The sequence below is a fragment of the Nelumbo lutea genome, chromosome 2 (genome assembly GCF_056320005.1).
Source record: "Nelumbo lutea isolate HS-2025 chromosome 2, American lotus-T2T, whole genome shotgun sequence".
Taxonomy (NCBI): domain Eukaryota; kingdom Viridiplantae; phylum Streptophyta; class Magnoliopsida; order Proteales; family Nelumbonaceae; genus Nelumbo; species Nelumbo lutea.
The window spans coordinates 94,767,540-94,789,139 of NC_142685.1; the positions used below are offsets into that span (position 1 = coordinate 94,767,540).

A 21,600-nucleotide genomic window follows, 5' to 3' on the forward strand; every position below is an offset into this window, starting at 1 on the left:
TCAATGTCGTAATCCATAAATCTTCCAAGTGTTTTGAGTTTTGACGTTAAACTAGTGTTTGCCAAGTTTGGGTGGAAATCAAAATTGCAATAGTATTCTTGGATTTTATAGCTTTTATTTTGGTAGAAATTCATAAATTCATTTGCATTTTTAAATTTTGCACGTTTTACTCGGGTAAGATACATTGTTTGGGGCATGGACATAATTTAGTGATGATGAGGGGGGACTACTAAAAGACAGTTTGGCATCGTTGTCGTTTCCTGGGTCAACGGTGCCACATCAGTGCCACATCAGAAAAATGGTACTCCAGGAACCGGGCTTTCCTGGAGCTACAGCTCGTTGCTGCCAACAGGGCAGTGAGGTGGCACTAATATGGCACTGAATAATTGGTACCAGTGCAGAAAACATTTCCTAGAGCATTGGTACCAAACAGAAAAAGTGGCTGTTGCTCCAGGAAATGTCTTACTTGGCAGCAATGGTTCCAAACAAAAAAAAGGCACCATTTTCTCAGAAAACGGTGCTTCAAGCCACACATCAACAACTGCAACATCGATGCCAAACATATATTAATATACTATCAAAGGGACATCTAAGGCCAGCTGAACTGATCTAATTCCTAATATAGGACTAATCAAAATAGAATTTATTGTTGGAAGACTGTTGCGTCAATATGTAGGTCAAACCAGCTAGGGTTTGTTGCCTGAATTTCAATTTTTTATTTTCAGTCCAAAATTCAAGAGTCGGATTCTCTAGATTTTGAAAATCAAATTATCATTGGATCAATCTTACATTGAATCAAACTTGATCTAAATTCAAACTAAACCAATGGTATAGCTGACATGGAGATACCACAAAACACATTTCCTAGAGTAATGCAAGTTCAAATTGTCCTTCCAACTGAAAATGGCAGAGTTGATGTAAAGATCTTGTAACTAGTTTCATTTGATTCATTTTCCAACTTGCTTGGATATATGTAATTCTTAACAACTTTAATTTTATGATGTTTTATAGGAAAAACACAAGAGAAAACAAGCTTCTTAAGGCTAGGTTGAACTAGGGTCTTTGGGTAGCAAGGGAGTAAAGAGAAAGGTACAAGGAAGAGGTGCATTAGTCTAATTTGATCTCTATTTCTTGTAACCTTTATAGATATTCCAATTCTAATGTAATGAAGACTATCCGATACTCAGACTCACTACAAACTAGCTAATGGTCTAAGGTCCCTTACATAAGTGGTTCAATATTATTACTGTTGTAAGCCTTATTATGCTTGAATAATGTATGGAATGGGACCTACAAAAGTCCTATATCAGTCCATATGGGTTCGGCCCATGCTAGAATATGCATGAGTCAAATTCACTAAGTAAACTTAATGAACCCTTAAGCCAACATAATTGGGCCCAATATAGATCCAACAACACTTATGTCTAAGTTATCCGTGGTTTCAGCCACCCAATGAAGCCTAATGATAATGGATTAATATAATAAAAAACCCATAAATTTTCATCCCTTCAATGTTCTTTTTTTCTTAATCTCTCAATCATAAATGATCAAACATTGCTTACAAGGAAGGACCTCTTTCCTGACAATTAAATGCAATGTCATACTCTCTATTCAGATGGATCTTAGGATTAAAATCTTTTGTAAAGCATTTTTCATAAAACAATATATGATAAATATAAATACATTTTGCAAAGTGATTTAAAAAACAATCGAATTCCACAATTACTAGTTTTAGGTTTTCATTAGAGAGAGTGTTAACCCTGACATTATTTTTGTATAACAAATGGATTGATCCCATCATAATGATCACCCACTCGGAAAGTATTCTGAATTGTTCCAATATGCCTAGGTATTTAACCTTAAAAAGATCTTACTAGTTAACATATCAAAAACAACCTGATTAAAGACCTAGTGTAATATCATTATCAAGTTTGAGATTAAATGCAACTTTTCAATTTTGCTCATTTATCTCCAAGGTCAAATGCAGAACAAAAAATTGGTTAATATTTAGCATTTCTTATAAACACCCACTTAACTATACATAGGGTATAACCCTAGCAACTGAAATAAGTTGCTCCACCATTTCAGTAGTACATCAATGTCAACTTTGTCAAGGTAAATTCCCTAAGTTTATCCAATTGCAAAAACATTCTAAAGTAACATTTGTCATAAATGTCTAGTTTAAGGATAATAAATAGGAATATACCAATCACAATCATGAAACAATGATGAACTGATTTTGTTCATTCATATATTTCAGTATACAACATTCTAATTGGAGGTAAGGGCATACACTGTTTGATATTTACATTAAATTCAAGCTAGCCACTTAAGTTATCTATCCCACCAAACTTCAAAAATAACCAAATCTTAGCCCTTTGAGCCATTACTAAACAAGATACATAACAATTTTTTCTTTCATTTTTAAAAGAATAAAATCCGTCTCATTAGAAAAATCTCTCTTTCTCTCTCAAATTCCTAATGTAGGGTTATATTAAGTTGAATAATCTAGGTGGGATGCACAATGAATCCTTTTATTTAAAAAATATAATAAAACTCATCACCACATATTGTTGTCTATTGTTTGATAGTATTGCAAGGTTGCAACAACTTCTAAGAGTATGATACCTATGGGTTTCCATGTCACTAAAACACTAAGGCTGTGTTTGGTTTGAATGAAAAGGGTAGGGAAACCAATAGAGGGGTTTCTTTACCTTTTCTCTACCTTTTCTTTTAAACCAAATACATCCTAAAAGGCATTAGGAAAGTTGGTGGACCTTTATGAAGAGTTGAAGGCATGGTGCTAGAGGCTAATACCAATGGACCAGGGGGGTAGGAATGTTGTTATTTGAGCTCAGTTCTAGTTTAGAATGAGCTGATTGTTTTCTAGGATAGGACGAGGTGTAGGGTGAAGCTACATGTATTTGAGTGGGGTTAATTGACCCTACTGAAGTTCAAAAAAGAAAAAAAGGCATAAAGTTCATGTATTATTTTAGACTTTTTAGTCAACTTTCCCATATTGGCCTCAATATTAATTTAGGCATTTTATTTGGACTTTTGACTAATTGACTTTTGGATTATGCATATAAAGAGCTTGTTTAGGAGGATTTCTGTAATGATTGAACTGGTTTAGAGACTCTCTCTCTCTCTCTCTACACACACACACATACTAAAACAAAGCAATCTAGGAATTTTCTCTTGTTTTGAATTTTGTATTTTTTTATTCCATATCATTTTTGAAACAACCAATGAGAGATTCTCCTTTCCCCATAAAAACTACCTAAAATCTCTCACTCTCTCATGCTTTACCAATAACCTAAATAATCTCCTCTCCTAAAATTTCCCTTAAACTACCTCCCCACCTAAAACTTCCTCCTAAAACATCTCCTAATCTATAATAAAACTAAAGTAATAAAATTTAATAATTATTTAAAAATATTATTATAATTATAAATAATACTTTCATGTTGTCATTATAAAATTTAATAATTAATTATAATAAATTTATAATTATTAAGTGATAAAATTTAATTTCAATTTAAAAACAATTAACATAATAGAAACTTCAAAATAAGTTATTGTTTTTAATTTAAAAAATAATAATTTTTAAATTTAATTCCATTAATATTATACTTAATTCGTAATAAAACGATCTAACTTTATTAAAAAATTTAAACAATCATAAACTTAACAGAATATCATAACTTAAATTATGCATAAAAATACAATAAATAATTATTGGAAATACAACAAACATTAATATTATATAGAAATATATAATAAATATAGATGAAGATTTTAAAATCATTATTAATAAATATTAATTTTTCTGAAAGTTATTTGATAGAATTATTAATTTATCTATATAGATTAGTTTTTAAAAATATATGTATTTATAAATAATTAATTAATAAAAATTTCATAATAAATTGATATTTAATAAATTTAATTATCCTATACATTTAATGTTTGGGAAGTTTCCACCTTTGTTGCCATAGTGAAATGGGAGGTAGGGTGATGAGGCCAAAGGCTAAGACACAAAAGCGATCCACTTTTTCCTTTGGGTCACGGGTCACCAGTTCGATCGTCCACATCAAATGGGTCAAATTGTCCAATGTTAACACTCTATATATTTAAATAACTATATATTTATATATGTATATAAATGTGTATATATGTATATATGTGTGTGAAAATAACATAAATTTATCAATAAATAGTGTATAATTATATTTTACATATAATATATGTATTATTTTATATTTAATTTATATTTTTATTATTTATTTTATAATTTTTTATTTATAAAAATATTAAAAATTACAATTTGAGCCAAAAGGGAGCTTTTTTTTGTGAAATAATAGGATAATGCACCCATGGCATCTTGGGATGCATAGATCTCAAGAAGTTACCTAAAATAAAAAAAAAGAAAATCACCTCAATTGTAGATTAAAGTGCAAATTTATGGCCTCTGAAAGTTTGCACATACAATACGTGTAAACTGTAACCAAGGATTAAAGTATCGGTATCGAGTATTGTATTAGACAACTTGGATACATATATGAATATAGATACGCTTGGGAAACGCAAGGATACGGAGAAAAAATATGAAAATGCATGGATACGCTAAGGAAATGCATACAAATTCCATAAGTATATTAATAACATTAAGTTTAATGTCAAAATAACTGAAAATAATGTATAATTACATAAGAATTGTATATTTAAATGATATATATGAAGAAATATATTATAATTAATATAGTGGGACACATAGATATTATATATTTCTATTAATAATGCATCAACCAAGAGTCCAAGGCACAAATTATATAGGCTTTTACAAATTAATACATGCAAAAAACTAATATTATTTTATTATCTACTAAAGTGCAAGGCATAAAGCATATGCAACTATTATATTTGAATTATTATATCATTTTTTTCTATTTTACTATTTTTATTTTTAGCATTAACAAAAAATTCAACTAAATAATTAATTCTCAAATGTTTGGTAAAAAATATATTTCTTTTGTAAACAATAAATATGGTATTATAAAATCTAAATTAAAATATAAATTTATAATTTATAAAAATATATAATCTTAATGTAAAATATACCAAATCTATGAAAATTTTGTAGAAGCATATCTATGAAAATTCATAAATTTTAATTACTAAAATAATTATTTCATTATTAAAATTTAATTTTTATAATGTTTCAAAATTAAAAAATTATATTTTTAAAAAAATTTAGAATAATGGATTTGATAGATTTAATTTATATTATATTTTGAAATATTTTGTAAACAATATTTATAAATAATAAATGCATTATCATTTAATGAAAATTAAAATATTAATTAAGAATTTATAAAATATTAATTAAGAAAATTAAAATATGAATTAAGAATTTATAAAATATTAATTAAGACTTTTAAGTATTAAAATAATAATTCTATTATTACTTTAAAAAATAATTATTCTATTATTAAAACTTTATTTGTATAAATTTTTGAAATTGAAATTCATTTTTTGATATATATTTGGATTTTATAAATTATTTATTCGTTGATTTACAAAATACTAATTCTGAATATTGTTCTTTTTAATTTGTAGTTGGAGTTGTTGATAATAAATATATGTTGTTTTTTCGGTTTGCATGTAGACAATTACTTGAATAAAAGTTAATTTATTACACTTTTTGGCATGAAGTACGAAGTGGCTTTGTGGTTAAAGACAATTGGTGCTTGGGCATTGACCAACCTAGGTTCAAATAATGCCACCCCTCTTTTTTATAGTGAGTGTCGAGTCATTTGTTTCTTGTGAAACCAGGGTTGAAACGCTTCCGTATCGGTGTATATCATGTCGATATTTTACTCCTTGCCTGCAACCCGATGACTGAGTCGAATAGGTCAATGGTTGAACTGTCTAGGTCAATTGGTTTTTGACACAAGGCGGGTTTCAACTGAATCGAATGCGGAATTAGGGCCATGCTACGATTTGGATAGTTCAACTAGGAGGGTCAACAACAAGTAGAGAACACTTGTATTGCTTTAGGTCGGTTTAAAAGATTTAAACTTAAAAAATAAACTTAAATTTAAAATTATAATACTATTATTAAAAAATAAATTAAAAAATTTTAATTTATAATATAAAATATTTTAGACTAAGAAATATGAGAATTTTTCCACTTTCCCACATTAAAAAGGGCAAAATTCTTAAACTACCCCTATTGTTTAGATAATTGACAAATTGTACCCTTACTATTTAATTGTTGTCATAAACCATCACTACTATTTCTAACAATTGACTAGCTCTACCCTTATCATTAGCATCTGTTAGTGTTCCATCAAAACCGTACAAATGTGACAAATTTTTTTTTTAAACCCAAATTTACCCTTCGTCCCTATCCCACTCCCTTCTTCTTCTTCTTCTTCTTCATTGTCTTTCTTCCTTTCAACAGCGGCGAACCGAGCTCTTAACACCTTCTTCTTCACAGTAGTCATCACCAACAACACAGGGATGAAGACAAGTTCTTCCCTAAGAAATGAGGGCTGTCTGGTTGAGTAAAACGAGTTTATCCCTTATTGTTTCTATTACATCTAGCATACCATCGAAAACTGCCATTCCAAATTTTAAACGTAGGGATAGGATAAATCTTGCATCTACAACAAAAGGTTTAGCCATTGAGATGAATACTAGAAACTATCAAGGGGGATCTTGACTGAATTGGAGATAGTGAGCCTAAATCCAACCTAAATTTGGGCGATTATGTTGTTGGGGCCTCACAACAACCATCCACTGTATAAAATCACAAAGTATTTGAAATAGCAACCATGAGAAATCTAATAGCAACAAAAATGATGAAATCCAAGCAAAGACAAATAAAAACAAGTACAACAAAGAACACAATGATCTACGTGGTTTGGTGATCGGCCTTACTGTCTTCGTCCACGGGAGAGATGAAACCTACTATTATTCACTATGAAAGAAAATTGAGAAGCATTACAAATATCTTGTGGCTTGCAACTCAAACAACCCTTAACCCTTGTACACCTGTTCCTCCTTTCCTCTCAACCCGAGAAACAAAAAATAAGAGAAAAAACACTCACACCAAGAGCACTCTATATTTTTCTCTCACACCTCCTCAAGAAATCCCTAACCCTACATACAAAACAAAGCTTTTATATGTAAAACCTTTTTAACTTAAAGAGGAACCACAACAACCGTTAGATTAAAATTAATCCAACAGTTGTAAAATAAGACACAATCCCAACAATCTCCACATTGGCTTATTTTTCAACCACATTAGAGATATACTGTTTGTGCCAACACATATTTGCAAATACTACAAACCTCAATTGGCTTTGTAAAATACCACTAACAATCCTAATTAACTTCAAAGAATGACCTCGATCCTTCCTCTCTTCCAATAGGAATCTTCCTCTCACCATCATCTATACCTTGGAAACTTGCAGCACTTGTCTCCACTTTATCTGCAAAAGAGACCCTCCGTGTGGCTACACTACCTTGCACATTCCGTTTCCAACATCCCATCAAGGTCTTGGGAACTATTGTACTCTTAACCAGATGATACAAACTCTTACATTTTTCTTCTTTCATCAGGACCATATCGCCATGTGTGATTTTTATAGCTCCACCTGCAGCAAAAACCTTGCATTCCTTAGAGTCTAACTGGCTAAGTGATATTAGATTCCTACACATTTTTGAGACATATGTTACACCACCCAAAGTATGAACCACTCTATCGAACATTTTGATTTTCACTGTCCCAACACTCATGATGTTACACGTAGATTCATCACCTAAGGAGACAACACATGTCTTCCTCTCTTGGAACGTGTCAAAATATTTCTTCCTAAAGAAAATATGCATAGAACATCCAAAATCTAAAACCCACTCATTTGGAGAAAAATAGCACATACCTTCGGAGACTATGAGAACGTTTCCATCATCATCAGATGCAACTACCATGCTTCCGGATTCACCCCCACTCCTTTTTCATGCACGAAAATCTCTCTTCATGTGACCAAATTTCATGCATCTATAGCATTGTATCTTGTCCTTTTCCTTAGTCCTGGATCTATACCTGCTTTTTTGAGATCCCCTGTCAAACGACCTTTATTTTCAATCTATTCCCAGCGTAACCAACACAAAGTCTTGCCCGCTTTCATACTTGGACTTCCTCCTAACCTCATTGGATAAAAGAGATGTAGTAACTTCTTCTATTTTTATTGTATCTTTCCCATACAACAATGTTGTCACCAAGTTTTCATATGAATCATAAAGTGAGATAAGAAGCAAAAGGGCCATGTTTTCTTCCTCCACCTTGACATTAACTTTCCCTAGTTGATCCAAGATACTATTGAACACATTTAGGTGTTCCATGAGATTCCCACCTTCTTCCATCTTTAACCCGTACAACTGTTGCTTTAGATATAGCTTCGTAGTTAAGTTTTTTCCCAAATAAAGCTTCTTCAGCTTATCCCACAATTTCGGTGCAGAATCTTCCTCCATAATATTAAACATAACGTTATCAACCAAGACCCAATAACAATAGAATTGTATTAACACACCTTGACTTGATGTCCTCCCAATCAGCAACCTTCATGTCTTATAGCTTCTCATCCTTTCCCTTCAATGCTCTAGCCAAGCGTTATTGAACAAGGACATCCTTTACCCTTAATTGACATAGGGTAAAACTGCCTTTGCCATCAAACCTCTCAATCTAAAACTAAGGACCTGTAACTTTTGCTGCCATTATCTCTCAAGAAATTTCGCAAACACCTTGTAAACACTAACTTAGGCGCTCTAATACCACTTTGTTGAGGCCTCATAACAACCACCCACAATATAAAATCACAAGGTATTTGAAATAACAACCACAAGAAATGTAATAGAAAAAAAATGATAAAATCCAAGAAAAGACAAGTAAAAACAACCACCATAAAGAACACAAAGATTTATGTGGTTCATCCATACTGCCCACGTCCACAGGAGAGATGAAACCTGTTATTCACTATGAAATAAATCTGAGAAGCATTACAAATATCTTGTGGCTTGAAACTCAAACCAACCCTTAACCCTTGTACACCCGTTCTCCCTTTCCTGTCAACCCAAGAAACAAAAACAAGAGAAAAAACTCACTTTCACACCAAAAGCAGTCTGTGTTTTTCTCTCACACATTCTCTCCAAAAAAGCCCTAACCCTACATACAAAAGAAAGTTTTTATATGTAAAACCTCTTTAATTTAAAGAGAGACCTCACCTATCGTTAGATTAAAATTAATCTAGTGGTTGTAAAATAAGACACAATCCCAACATATGCTAAGTGGAATCAAATCCATAAAACTGAACACTTGGTACATGGAAGCTACCATATCTGATGCAGTGGGGCTCTTTGATGACTTCTCCATTGATGAAGTAGTGGAACAGGAGGCAAACGACAAATGATTCTTAACACTTCAAATAATAATCAAGTGGGTACGAGATTTTTTGAATAATAACCAATTCAAACTAATATAGAGGTGTAAATTAATGTGCAAAGATTACAGAGTAGAGCGTCAACTTTCATATAAGTGAAACCAATGTCAGAGTTAGTTGCGGGGTGGAAGGTAGCATTGGAGTACTGCCAGATCCAAATTCATTGTGTTAACGATACAAGAGAAGGGATAGAGAAAGAATGAAAGGGAGAGGAAAATTGTGATCGAGGGAAAGAGAGGGAAAGGAAGAATAATAAAAAAACAAAACGGGGAGGAGCTGTTGCAGGGTTTAAATCCACTGTTGCAACTTGTTGCAGTGACGATGATGAAACAAGGAAGGGAAGGGAATGAGATAGAACAAAGGTTATGAAGGGGAGAGAGAGAGAGAGAGAGAGAGAGAGAGAGAGAGAGACTGAAGGTGGAGGGGGTTATTCACATTACCGCCTATCTCTATTAGTTTGCCGTTGTGCTTTGAGCAGGAGGGGGAGAATGAAAAATAGGTTTTTTGAGTTAAATGAGGAAGAGTTCAAGGGAAAAAGGGACATTTCATCATTTCCATTACAATTTAATGACAATGACAATTGTTACAAACACTAGGGGTGGTTTAAGACAATAGTTAAATAGTAAGGGTATAGTTTGTTAATTAGCTAAATAGTAGGGGTAGTTTAAAAAATTTGCTCCTAACAAATTATATATATATATACACAAATGACCAAAACGAAACTAACATGACGTAGTCGGGTTGGGAAATTGCTAAGCCGAAGTCAACTAGAAATACTAGAAAACCGACCAAGTTGGGTTGGGTTGGTCAATTTGGTTACTTTCATCGTTTGACGAACAACCCTAGTTGTAATTAATTATTGTTATTTTTGCATTACAAAAAAATTATTAAAAATAGTATATGAAATATAAATAATTATTAATTATTTAAAAAGTTAAAATATAAAACAACTGTCTACTCTTATGTGTTTCTACTTTTTAGCTTTCACTTCACAAAGCTCGTACATTGCATTAGTCCCTACTAATGTAAGACTATTTTTGGCTTTCTAGATTTTTATTGGATATGATTTCATGACTTATATAACTTAGGTGGTTGAAAATGGGAACAAAGGCCTCTATGAGCTACAACTTAGGTGGTTGAAAATGTAAAAAAGAAAAAGCCTTTCTAACATTTACAATGCTTTAAGTTATTATGGCCCACTAGAACAAAAATCCTAGCTATGCCAGTACTGAGGCATGAATTTGTTTCAAAGTGATAGCTGAATTGTTTGTTTGGATGTGGTATTTTGTTCAGAGTGATTGGCCTAATTGTGCAGCCTAGTCTTAGATATTTACATGGGCATGGAGCCTTGCTCTATTTATTTTTGTTTTGGATTGGGCGTCAACTTTAGAGTCTAGTTTTGGTCTTTTAGAGGGTATAGTCCATTTTCTTCTTAATAAATCTTATACCTTACCATTTTCAAAAGAATGAATTTATTTAATTGAAAGTTGAATTTGATTAAAATATTGTAAACCATATTTTCAACATTTTCCCACTTGATCAATCTTACCATGAATGACAATCTTTCAATATAAAGTCCTAGTTTTGCTACATTGTGAATACTTCTATTCATACCTCTCTCAGATGTATTACTAGTTCATCACTTCATTGGGCAAATGTTTTTAGTAATGTCTTTTGCATCTTGAAAAATAACCAAGCCTCTAGGAATTCTTACAAGGGAAATTTTCTTAAATTACCCTTATTGTTTAGCTAATTAAAAAATTGCACCTTTACTGTTAAACTATTGTCTTAAAGTACTCCCAAGTTTTAAAAACTAAAATATCAAATTTACCCTTCATTATTTCACAAATTTTTAAAATAAAGCCCAATTGATGATTGACCCATTTTCCAAACAGAGGAGACATAAAAGTTTTTAACAGAATAATGGATCTTCCTTTGGTTCGTTCTCGGGGTTTTATAGGGCAATTCTTCAAGGGTGAAGTCGGTGGAATAGTGATTGAGTTGTAGATCCAATAGGAGTTAGAGATCTTCCACACACAAAGACGGGGGGAGAGAGAGAAGCCTAAAACTCTAATATGGAGAAGGAAGGAGAGGACAAATAATTGGTGCAAACGTTTATTGAGATCACTTCGGGTTTGAGGGTTAAGGCGGTCTTCTTCCTGGAGAGCCACAATTAGGATCTCAACTCTGCAATTTCTACTTACTTAGAGACCACTGACAACAACAACAACAACAACAACAACAACAGCTTCGATAACATCATCTACACCACCACTAACCAATCTCCTCCATCTCCTTCTCCATCTCTCTCTTCGTATCCATCTCCCTCTCCCTCGCCATTAGTTCTCATTGATTTTCAATGAAGGTTATCACATCTGGCGCACTATTATAAAATTCAGCAATAAACAAGTATTGGGGCGTAAAGAAGAAATAGTAACCCCTTTGTCTAAGTAGTGAGCTACTTTTAAGTAGGGACGTATTTGGGTTGACCCAACGTAAGGTCCGTTTGGTTTGTAGACAAGATTAGAATTGAAATTAGAATAAGAATCCTTAGGGATCATAATTGAAATCACTTATTCTAGACGCTTCTTTGGTTCGGTCAGGAATTAGAATCATATACCGATTGTTGTTGTTTGTTTCATTTGGAGTTGGAATTGGAATCAATTAAAAAATTTGGATTTTATATTAATCTATTTATTATTTTATTATTACTTTATTAATATTTTATGAATATATAATTATTATTTGATTATTACTTTGTTATTATTACTTCATTAGTATTTAATAATTAATATATTATAATTTATCATTAATTTATGAGTATTTTATTAATATATTATTATTTTATTATGACTTTAATAATATTTTTATTATTATAGTTTATTAATAATTTATTATTTGAAATTTTATTCACTATTATTTAATAATTAATATGTTAGTATTTGATTATTACTTTAATTATATTATATTAATATAATATTTGTACAAAATTATTATTATGCTTATTATTTATTAAATAATATTGTATTATACTAATATTATTTTATTAATATTCTACTAATATATGATTAGTATTATTTTAATTATTAATATATTCTTATTTTATTATTACTTTAATTATATTGTATAAATACTTTATTTATTCTTTTTTATGATACTATTGTATTTAATAATTAATATATTTGTTTGTTATTATTAATTTAGTAATATTGTATTATATATAGTACTAATAGTTTTCCTACTATATGAATATATTATTCATAGTTTATTATTATTTTACTATTTTATTTTTATTATATTATTATTATCTAATTATTAATTTAATAATATTTTATTATTTTATTAAAATTAGGGTTTGGGTTTTTTTAATGAGTTCTTTACTTGTTGGCATACTCTAGAATGGGAATCTCTTGCCTTCCAAATAAATAATTGAAATAGAAATGGGCCATTCTAATTCCGATTCTTGGCACTTATTTCAAGAAACCAAATGGGTCCTTAGCATTTTACAGCTTTGGGCTCGAGCCTTCAAGTTGCATTCATTCAAATTTTGATAAGAACCCAAACTGAGCTCACCCAAGTTGCACCCCTTACCTTTTAAGTAGGGATGGGCCATTTTCCCTATATAATCAGGCCCCACCCCTCTTGAGCCTGAGACCCCTAGTGATTTTTGAACATGATGAAAAAGATGTCACCTATGGATTCAGATGGTAAAGGATTGATCCAATACAAATAAACATATGAATTTAGAACTTCTAAAAAGTAGAAAAGCACATATACTTCTTTTCAGATTTCAGACACAAAAATTATCTTTTTAACTTTTCAGATCTGAAATTTCATATTTATCAAATGCCACCTAAGACTTAAAAAGCACAAAAGATGTCATATGATGGTTAGGACGGCCTAGCCATTTCTGCCAAATAGTAATGTCAACACATTTTTCTAACCATAGTGGAAGCAAGATTCAGTGGCCTACATTTGATATAAACCTCCTTTACGAGGACCTAATTCTCTCAGTCACATTGTAACCATAGGGTGTGTTTAAGTGAATGTGAATGACATAGGCATCCTTCCAAACTAACTCGGATTAGATGAATCACAATGGTTGTTCCGTTGCCTGTGGAACCAATGCTAGTATTCCATGCTAATAATAAATTCATAGGCCCCAATGTGAGAGGTGCAGGACTTATGTATTTTATTATTGGCATAGAAAATTATCATCAGTTCCACAGCTCATTGAACAACCATTGCATTCAGATAATCCTTCCACCTTCCAAACATCTTGGTAAATAAAGTTATTTTGAGTTTATTTCATCTGATTCAACAAAAAATCAGGAAAAAACTTAGTCATTGAACTAGAAAAGCTCTAGGTAGGTAACACTATATTTTTCCATTATTACTTCAATTGTGAAGGAGTGCTAGGAGGTAGAAGATATATTAATTGTTTTCACATGCCTTTCTTAAGAAACAAGAAGCAAATATATAAACTACCCATGTGCATTAGAAATATAAACAACAAATATTCTATGATCAATCTAGTGAATAATACCCCTTTCTAAATTGTTGATGTGTAGTGAGGGAGTTGTAATTATCAAACTTCTTTTTGTTGGAGGCAGATGCCTTCCTTTTGGCATCTTAATTATGACTTTTGCACCACTTACAAAGGATTCTTAAGTTGTTTTCTTTTGAGGCTCTTGATTACCTCTTTTGTTTAGTAGGACTAGTCTAATCTATGATGTTGTATTTACACTTTTCTTACCATTTGTTTTCCATGATCTAATTGTAATATGAGCATTTGTGAATAAAATTTGCTTATTAGGCTTCTACAAAATTGAAACATGTTTTGTTATGTTTTGCTTAGTAGGACCATCTCAATAAAATATTGTGACTTAATTTTATTTTTGCAATAATGGAGAACCATCTTTTAGAAATTCTTGATGCTCGGGTCTTAAAAGATGGTAGAGAGTATGAACTCCAAAAGGTTACCAACATTGCAAAGAGATGCTTGAATTTAAATGGAAAGGAAAGGGCAACAATGAAAGAAGTTGTGTTGGAGCTCGATAGATTGAGGAGGTCCGAAGGATATTCTCATGTTGAACCAAACATTCAAGAGGTGGAGTGCATCATAGATAAACCAATGGGCCTTTGAGATATAGGTTCAACTTCAACAGGATGCAAAAGTATGGAAAACAATTTCAAAAAACAAGTTGATGAACAACCACTACTTTATAATCCATTCCTCTAGCCATCTTTACTAAGATATAGATGTTAAAAATATTCAACTTCAGTTGTTCTATTCTAAAGAGTTTTGCATTTATTTCCTATGTCCTCTCTTGCTTATCTATACCCTCATCTCCTTATTGTTTTACCATAGGTGTGTCTTTTATACCATTTAGTTGTATGATCCATATTTTACTCTTGATACCCTAAAATTTATAACATATGTTTAACCTAATCCCACCCAAATTGCAACCCTATCTGCAAATCAACCCACGTCCAAACCTTGCTCCAATCTCTAACATATGTTCTTTCCAAAATGAGCCTTAGCTAGAAATGTTATTTCTACTTTTCTTCGACAAGGCCGCGGAACTCATTCAGATTGTATAAAGTTGTCCAGTGAAGCCTGAGGCCCATGCCCCATGTTTGTCACCTCGCACTCTTATGGGCTTGTGAGCTGAACTTTCAATGGGGGTGTTGCTCTGGTTGTAGCCCCCTTCCTGCCCCCAACACTTGGCGTATTAGGTGTGAAATTTGGGTGGGTCCAATCTAAACCTGAACCAATCCAATCTGCAATTTTGTACGGACTTGGACTTTTTCCCCTTGGCTGGGCCTGGACTAAAAAATTAGGATTTTTCATTTTTCGAACTGGACTCGGATCTAATCCTTGGGTATAATGCCTGAGCCCAGCTTGAGTTGTATTGGATTTAGCTTTGGTTGCGCTTGAGTCTGGACCAAATTGGTGCCTAGGTCCTGAACTTATGATAGGGTCTAGAGTTGGCTTGACTTGAAACTTTGAATTTTAAATATTAAAAATATTTGACCAATAGAAAAAGAACTAAGGAAAGAACCATGTTTGGTGGATCAGTTATTGTCCGTTGGATGGCATATTCCAGCAAAAACTTGGGATCGAATCCTGGTGCCACCAGAGAGTTGTGGAGGGATGAGCTACTCTGGTTGTGTAGTCCTATGAAACAAAAGGAAAATATCCATGCAAATAAATACTGTATCGCTGTGAAGTTTTGTTGTAGTTGTTTTCCTAGTAAGGGATCATTTATCCAATGTGCTGCTGTAATCCCGTGAGTGGAGATGTGGGAAAAATTTGTTGGTAGGACTTAGGGAATTTGGCTTCCGTCAAGGGCCTTGAACATCTTTTACAGCCTTATATTAGGAATATCTTCATACTTATGTAATTTATTTCATGTGAAGACATTTCCAATGTAAATTTGCAAGCTGTTCACATGGTGTAAGTAGGGTTTGCATTGACTAAAGCTTCCATGGACCTGGGATTGTATCCTGCCTTGACCTCGTCAACCCCACTCACAAGTTTGATGGGAAAGAAAAAGGAAATGAGAATTCTAGACACTATTTCCAGCAAAAAAAAAAAAAAAGAAAAAAAATGAAAATTCTAGACACTGTAATATACTCTTGTTAATGAAGGAGAGTTAATGTGGGTCCATATTTCTCATAACATCTATTCAGCAAGAATTTATGAAACTCCACCTCCGTTTTTCATATTAGCCGATCTAAAATGTATAGCCCACAAGGCTCTCTCCACATAATAGCTACTTCACACAGACTCGTTGTAGCATTGCCAATGCTGGATGTATTGCTGGGTGATCTAACGTCTCACACTAAGATTAGTTCACATAGACAAAAATAAAGTATTGCTGGGTGATATCTCTTACTGCTTGCAAGTTACAATTCAGTTATTTTTTTGGGTAATTTGTTGAAACCTTCGCATAAGTTTTGGACCATTGCTGAAATTTCTTGTGAATTTTTTGCTACAGTTGTAATTAAATTTCTTCTATTGGAATCTTTTAACAAGAGACACTAAAATATTCAAGATATTCATGCAATTACTATTGAGGTTGGCTTGTATAGAAAGAAAAAAAGAAAACAAATCAAACTTTATAAAGATAAAAATTTAAAGTTGCAATTTTACATTTAAGCCATTGATATGAAGGCTTTATTTGGAAGGAGTACAAATACAAACATGTAGAGTGTACAACTTTATATTTTGTATTATTTTGTATATATTTGTACTGTACTTCTTTACATTTATACTCTTTCCAAACTGAGCGGAAAGAAAATTTTGGAAAAGAGAGTGGATGGATTTGGAGTAGTAATTGATAAGAAGAGAAAAATTAAAAAAATAAATATGTGGGTCAAATGAAATTTCATGGATCTTTTGATCATTTTTGTCATTTTGATGCCTCTTTCTAGAGAATTCTAGGAGAGTGGGTTTAGTTGCAACTATGTCTAGAAAATTCTGGGGAGATGATTGCCATTAGCAAACTTTGGCCATGCAAGTTTTTTATTTTCAAATATACAACTCAGTTTCAAAGTGAACTCTACGCAAGGTTTTTAATTTTTCCTCTTCAATATATAACCCCCGGTTAAGGTCCATGCAAATTGGACACAAGGTTCTATTTCGTCGAGCTAGGGTTCTCCAGACTCATCGGCATCGGTTAGTGACACATCAACTGGAAAAATCCAAAGTAGGGGTGATCATGGGCTGGGCAGAAAATTGGGCCTATGCCTTTAAATATAGGGGTTTTTACCATTCAGTCCACTCCTAGGTGGAGTTATTAGTAGATTAGGGGTGGACTGAATCCTGCCTGTGGATTGATGCCAAATTCACAGGCAGGATGCGGTTTATAGGGGGTCTATTAATGGACTAGGAGGGGGCTGCAAATTAGATTTCTAAGGGGATCAATTACAGTCCAAAAATCCTTTAAATATATTTAATATGTATAATGTGTATAAATATAAAATTGTAATATATAATATATATATCATTTCATAATAATTATACATATAATATTACGAAAAAGTATGAACATGCTTAATGCAGGTTTCTAAATTCCACTGCAGAGTTATAAACATTCAAAATGTCAAAAATTCCCACTCTATATACTAATGCAGCCTGTGAATTGGCATCAATTCCGAGCTGTCACCTACCCCAACTGTACTTTGGGCCTAAAAATTCTCACCCTGGGCTGAACTGTCATTCTCCCTATATTATAATAAGGACAGCCTAATGCAAGAGGCTCCCAACAATGCAGGGTTTGGGGAGGGGGCAGATGCATGCAGCCTAACCATATAGGTTGTTTCAAGATTCGAACCCTCGTTATCTAAGTCACAATGGAGCAATTACCAACAAAGACCCCCTCTGTAATTAGAATTCCATCAGTTAAGGTTGAAAAAAAGAATCTCATGTGACTTTAGATTTTTCCAAATCACCAAATTACCCTTTTCCTATTATTCTTTTAACATTCTTTTCAATTTCCACTTCTTACGGGTTAAATTGATTTAATTGTTTGTTGCATTTGTTGCAATTCTAGATTTCAATAGGAGTTTCTTGTTTTTTTTTTTCTGCAATTTCCATTTTAATAGAAGTTTCTTAAGTGGGTATTTTGGTAAGTTAACTTTGATTCAACTTAATGGAGAGGAGGGTTTTGTTGGAATCTAAAAGTTCATGGGGGTAACTGTCACTACCCCCAAAGTACAAGGTAGTAATTTGAAATCTAATATTATCATAAAAATAAAATAAAATTAGAAAAGTACTTAAATATAATCTATAGTTTCAGAAACCATTTTATATATATATATATATATATGTATAAATAGATAGATAGATAGATAGATAGATAACTTCTTGATCTTCCAAATGTTTAATAGATAAAAAGTAAATGATATAACTACCCTTAACTGTTCATTAAATTTTCAAAATATGCCCTGTTCAAAATGTTGAGTTCTATCGTCTCTTCTTCTTCTTCTTTTTCTTCTTCTCTCTTTCTTTTTCTTTCTCCCATCCTATCTTCTCTACTGCTCCATACTCCACTGAATGAGAGTAGCACTATTTCTCCCTTTTTCTCATCTCCATTGCCACAAGCACCACCAAACTAGAGCAGGGGCTTTCCCTTCCTCTTCCTCCTCCTCTTCTTCTTCTCTATTTTATTCATCCCTTTGCCCCAATCATTTCTAAGGTCATTGAGCAGAGTCACCCTTTCAAAATTTGTGTTTGAAATGGTGTTCTACTTTCACTTTTATAAACCCCCCTCCACAAAAAAAAAGGATTTCCCCTCTTAGGTGCCATTTGATTGCACTTTTTAGAGGTCTGAATCTGAAAATGCTACTTCTCAAACCTCACCCCTTGTTTGGTTGTACCTCTTAAAGTGGGTCTAAAACTGATTTTCAGATCTGAAAATCATAGACCTTGGCCCAGCTCTTAACACTCTCAAATGAGTTTCAGAGCCAGTCCAATGTCCAAAATATCCTTACAATTTTTTGTAAATGACCCGAGTTACCCCTGATACTACCAAACCCAAAAAACCTAAACATTCGACCTCTCTTTCTCTCTGCCTCTCTCTTTCTCTCTCTCTCTCTCTCTCTCTCCCCTGTCTTCCCACCACCGCCACCGCCGATGTCTTCTCTCTCTCCCCTTGTCTTCTCTCTCGCTCTTGTTTTCTCTCTCTCCCCCTGTCTTCTCTCTCTGTCTCTCTCCCTCCCCTGTCTTCCCACCAACGCCACCACCGCTGCAACAAGCAACAGTGGTGGTTCGGTGAATAATAATAATGCTTTTATTAATTAATAATTATAAATTATTTTAATATTTTTTATTAAATTTACTTGTGTTATTTATTAATTATTTATTATTTTTATCAACTATTAATTTTTATTTGTGTAAATTAGTAATTATTTTAATATTTTTATAATCATTATTTATTTTTTTTAATTTTAATTATTACATTTATTAATTAGTAATTATTAATTTATTATTTTTTATTTGTATTGTTTCAATATCATTTTGAGGTTGAAAATTATTTTTTATGAGATAATGTAAATTGAATTCAACATTTCCAAATTGTATGTTTTAGGGGTAAATAGTAAAATCAGTAAATTTCAGATGGTAAAGGGTTGATCCAATACAAGCAAACTTATGGATTCAGATCCTCTAAAAAGTAGAAAAGCAACTATGCCTCTTTTTAGATTTCAGACACATTTAATATCTTTTTAACTTTTAAGAACTGAATTTTCAAATTTATCAAATGCCACCTTAGTTTAAGTGTGTGCCCCTTGTAAAAATTAGTCAAAGTTGATTTGCACCCATAAATCCCATTTGTTTCGTAATAAGCATTGTTTGAATATGAAGAGGTTGGGAGAGAGAGAGAGAGGGGCTAGCTCAAGAAGAATAAAGAGAAGATGAAGAGAGAGAAAGAAAAGAATATGGTAGTTACCACTTTGGTTCGGTCAATGAAAAAGAAGAGGAAGGCAAGAAAATGACTAAATGAGTGATAAAAATGGGACTATGAAAAAATTAAAGGACATTTGAAACAGCTCTAACGTTTTCTTAATGGATGGCATATTTGTATTATGTGGGGCCATTTTACAAGGTATTTGTTAGTAGGTTTTAAAATTATAGAGTATATATACAAGTAATTAGCACATATATCATATAAGCCAGGCCTGAAGTTTTGGGATGAAGGCTGCATTTGACATTTCTTATTTTAAGGGTTCATCTCCTTTTCTGTACTTAAAATAAGGAATGCCAAATGCACCCAAAGCCTGACCCAGAAATTTATGGGCTGGGACAAGCAAGAAATTATTATCCCTGCCATAAAGTCTTATAAAGATTCCATAAGAAAACAAGAATGAGAAAATTTTTAATCACAATTTGATCCTCTTCTGTCAAGCAAGGAAGCCAAGATAAATGTGGTGCCTGTTGTCTTCTTTTTGCCCAGCAACTGCAGGTTGTGCTACTCATAATTGTTTAACAATGGTTCTGCAGGTTGTGCTACTCCTCCTGTTCCTGTTGACTTCTTTTTGCCCAGCAACTGCGACATTTTCATCGTCAGCATCAGCCAAGTCGGTGGAGGCAAAGCCTAACTGCCCAGATAAATGTGGGAACATCACCGTTCCCTACCCTTTTGGCTTCGGAGACAACACAAACTGTTACAGAGAAGGCTTCCGACTATCCTGCAGCCACACTTACACCCCTCCCAAATTATTTGCCCCAGATATTTTAATCCTCGTAAACACAGACCAAGACAGGTTCTACGATGAGGAAGATAGAGTGATGGAAGTTAAAGAAATATCATTATTAAAAGGCCACTTGCACGTCTATTCATTTATGGGCTACAATTGCTACAATCATTCGTTAGTTGTTAGCCCTAATATGTCCTCAATCCTAATGTATTTGAGGAATACGCCCTATACTTATTCCGACACCCGCAACATATTCACAGCTATCGGTTGCAATACTCGAGCCTACATTGATTCCAGAAATTATAGCACCTTATGGTATCGGAACTTTCGGTTTCAATACGGATGCTCCAACGAGTGCGAAGGAATAGAAGAGACGCTCAATGGGAGTTACCCAGGGATGGGTTATTGCCAGACCACCATCCCCAAGGGACTGAAGCATATTTGGGGAACTCTGGAATACTTTGACAATTCATCATCAGGTTTCAACCCATGCGCATACTCTTTTATCGCAGACAAGGAGTGGTACAACTTCTCCATAGCTGATCTCTCGGGCTTTGATTTCTATAGAAGAAACAGAGGAATGGTTCCAACCGTGCTCGACTGGGCAATAGAGAACGACTCCTGCGAAAACATTACGTTGAGAAACTCCACTACTTATGCATGTGGCAACAACACCCACTGTTACAAGTCGTCCAACGTCTCGGATATCTCTGCAAATGTTCGGAAGGCTACCGAGGCAACCCTTATCTTCAACACGGATGTCAAGGTACATAATAATATCGATAATTTAATTTCATTCTTCTTTACCAAATCTGCCTCTTTCCAAATTCTACCTAAAAAACAGTCTTTACAAAATTTTGATTCTAGTCCAATAATTTCTAATATATGG

General features: G+C 32.8%; 1 protein-coding gene across 1 annotated transcript in view; it reads left to right on the plus strand.

The window, feature by feature from the left end:
• LOC148872140 (uncharacterized) overlaps window positions 1-21,600 on the plus strand; it is a 52,041-nt gene that overhangs the window by 22,907 nt on the left and 7,534 nt on the right. Inside the window, 2 exon segments of the mRNA XM_088970080.1 lie at window positions 20,515-21,406; window positions 21,409-21,477. Coding sequence (XP_088826206.1) covers window positions 20,515-21,406; window positions 21,409-21,477 — 961 coding nt within the window.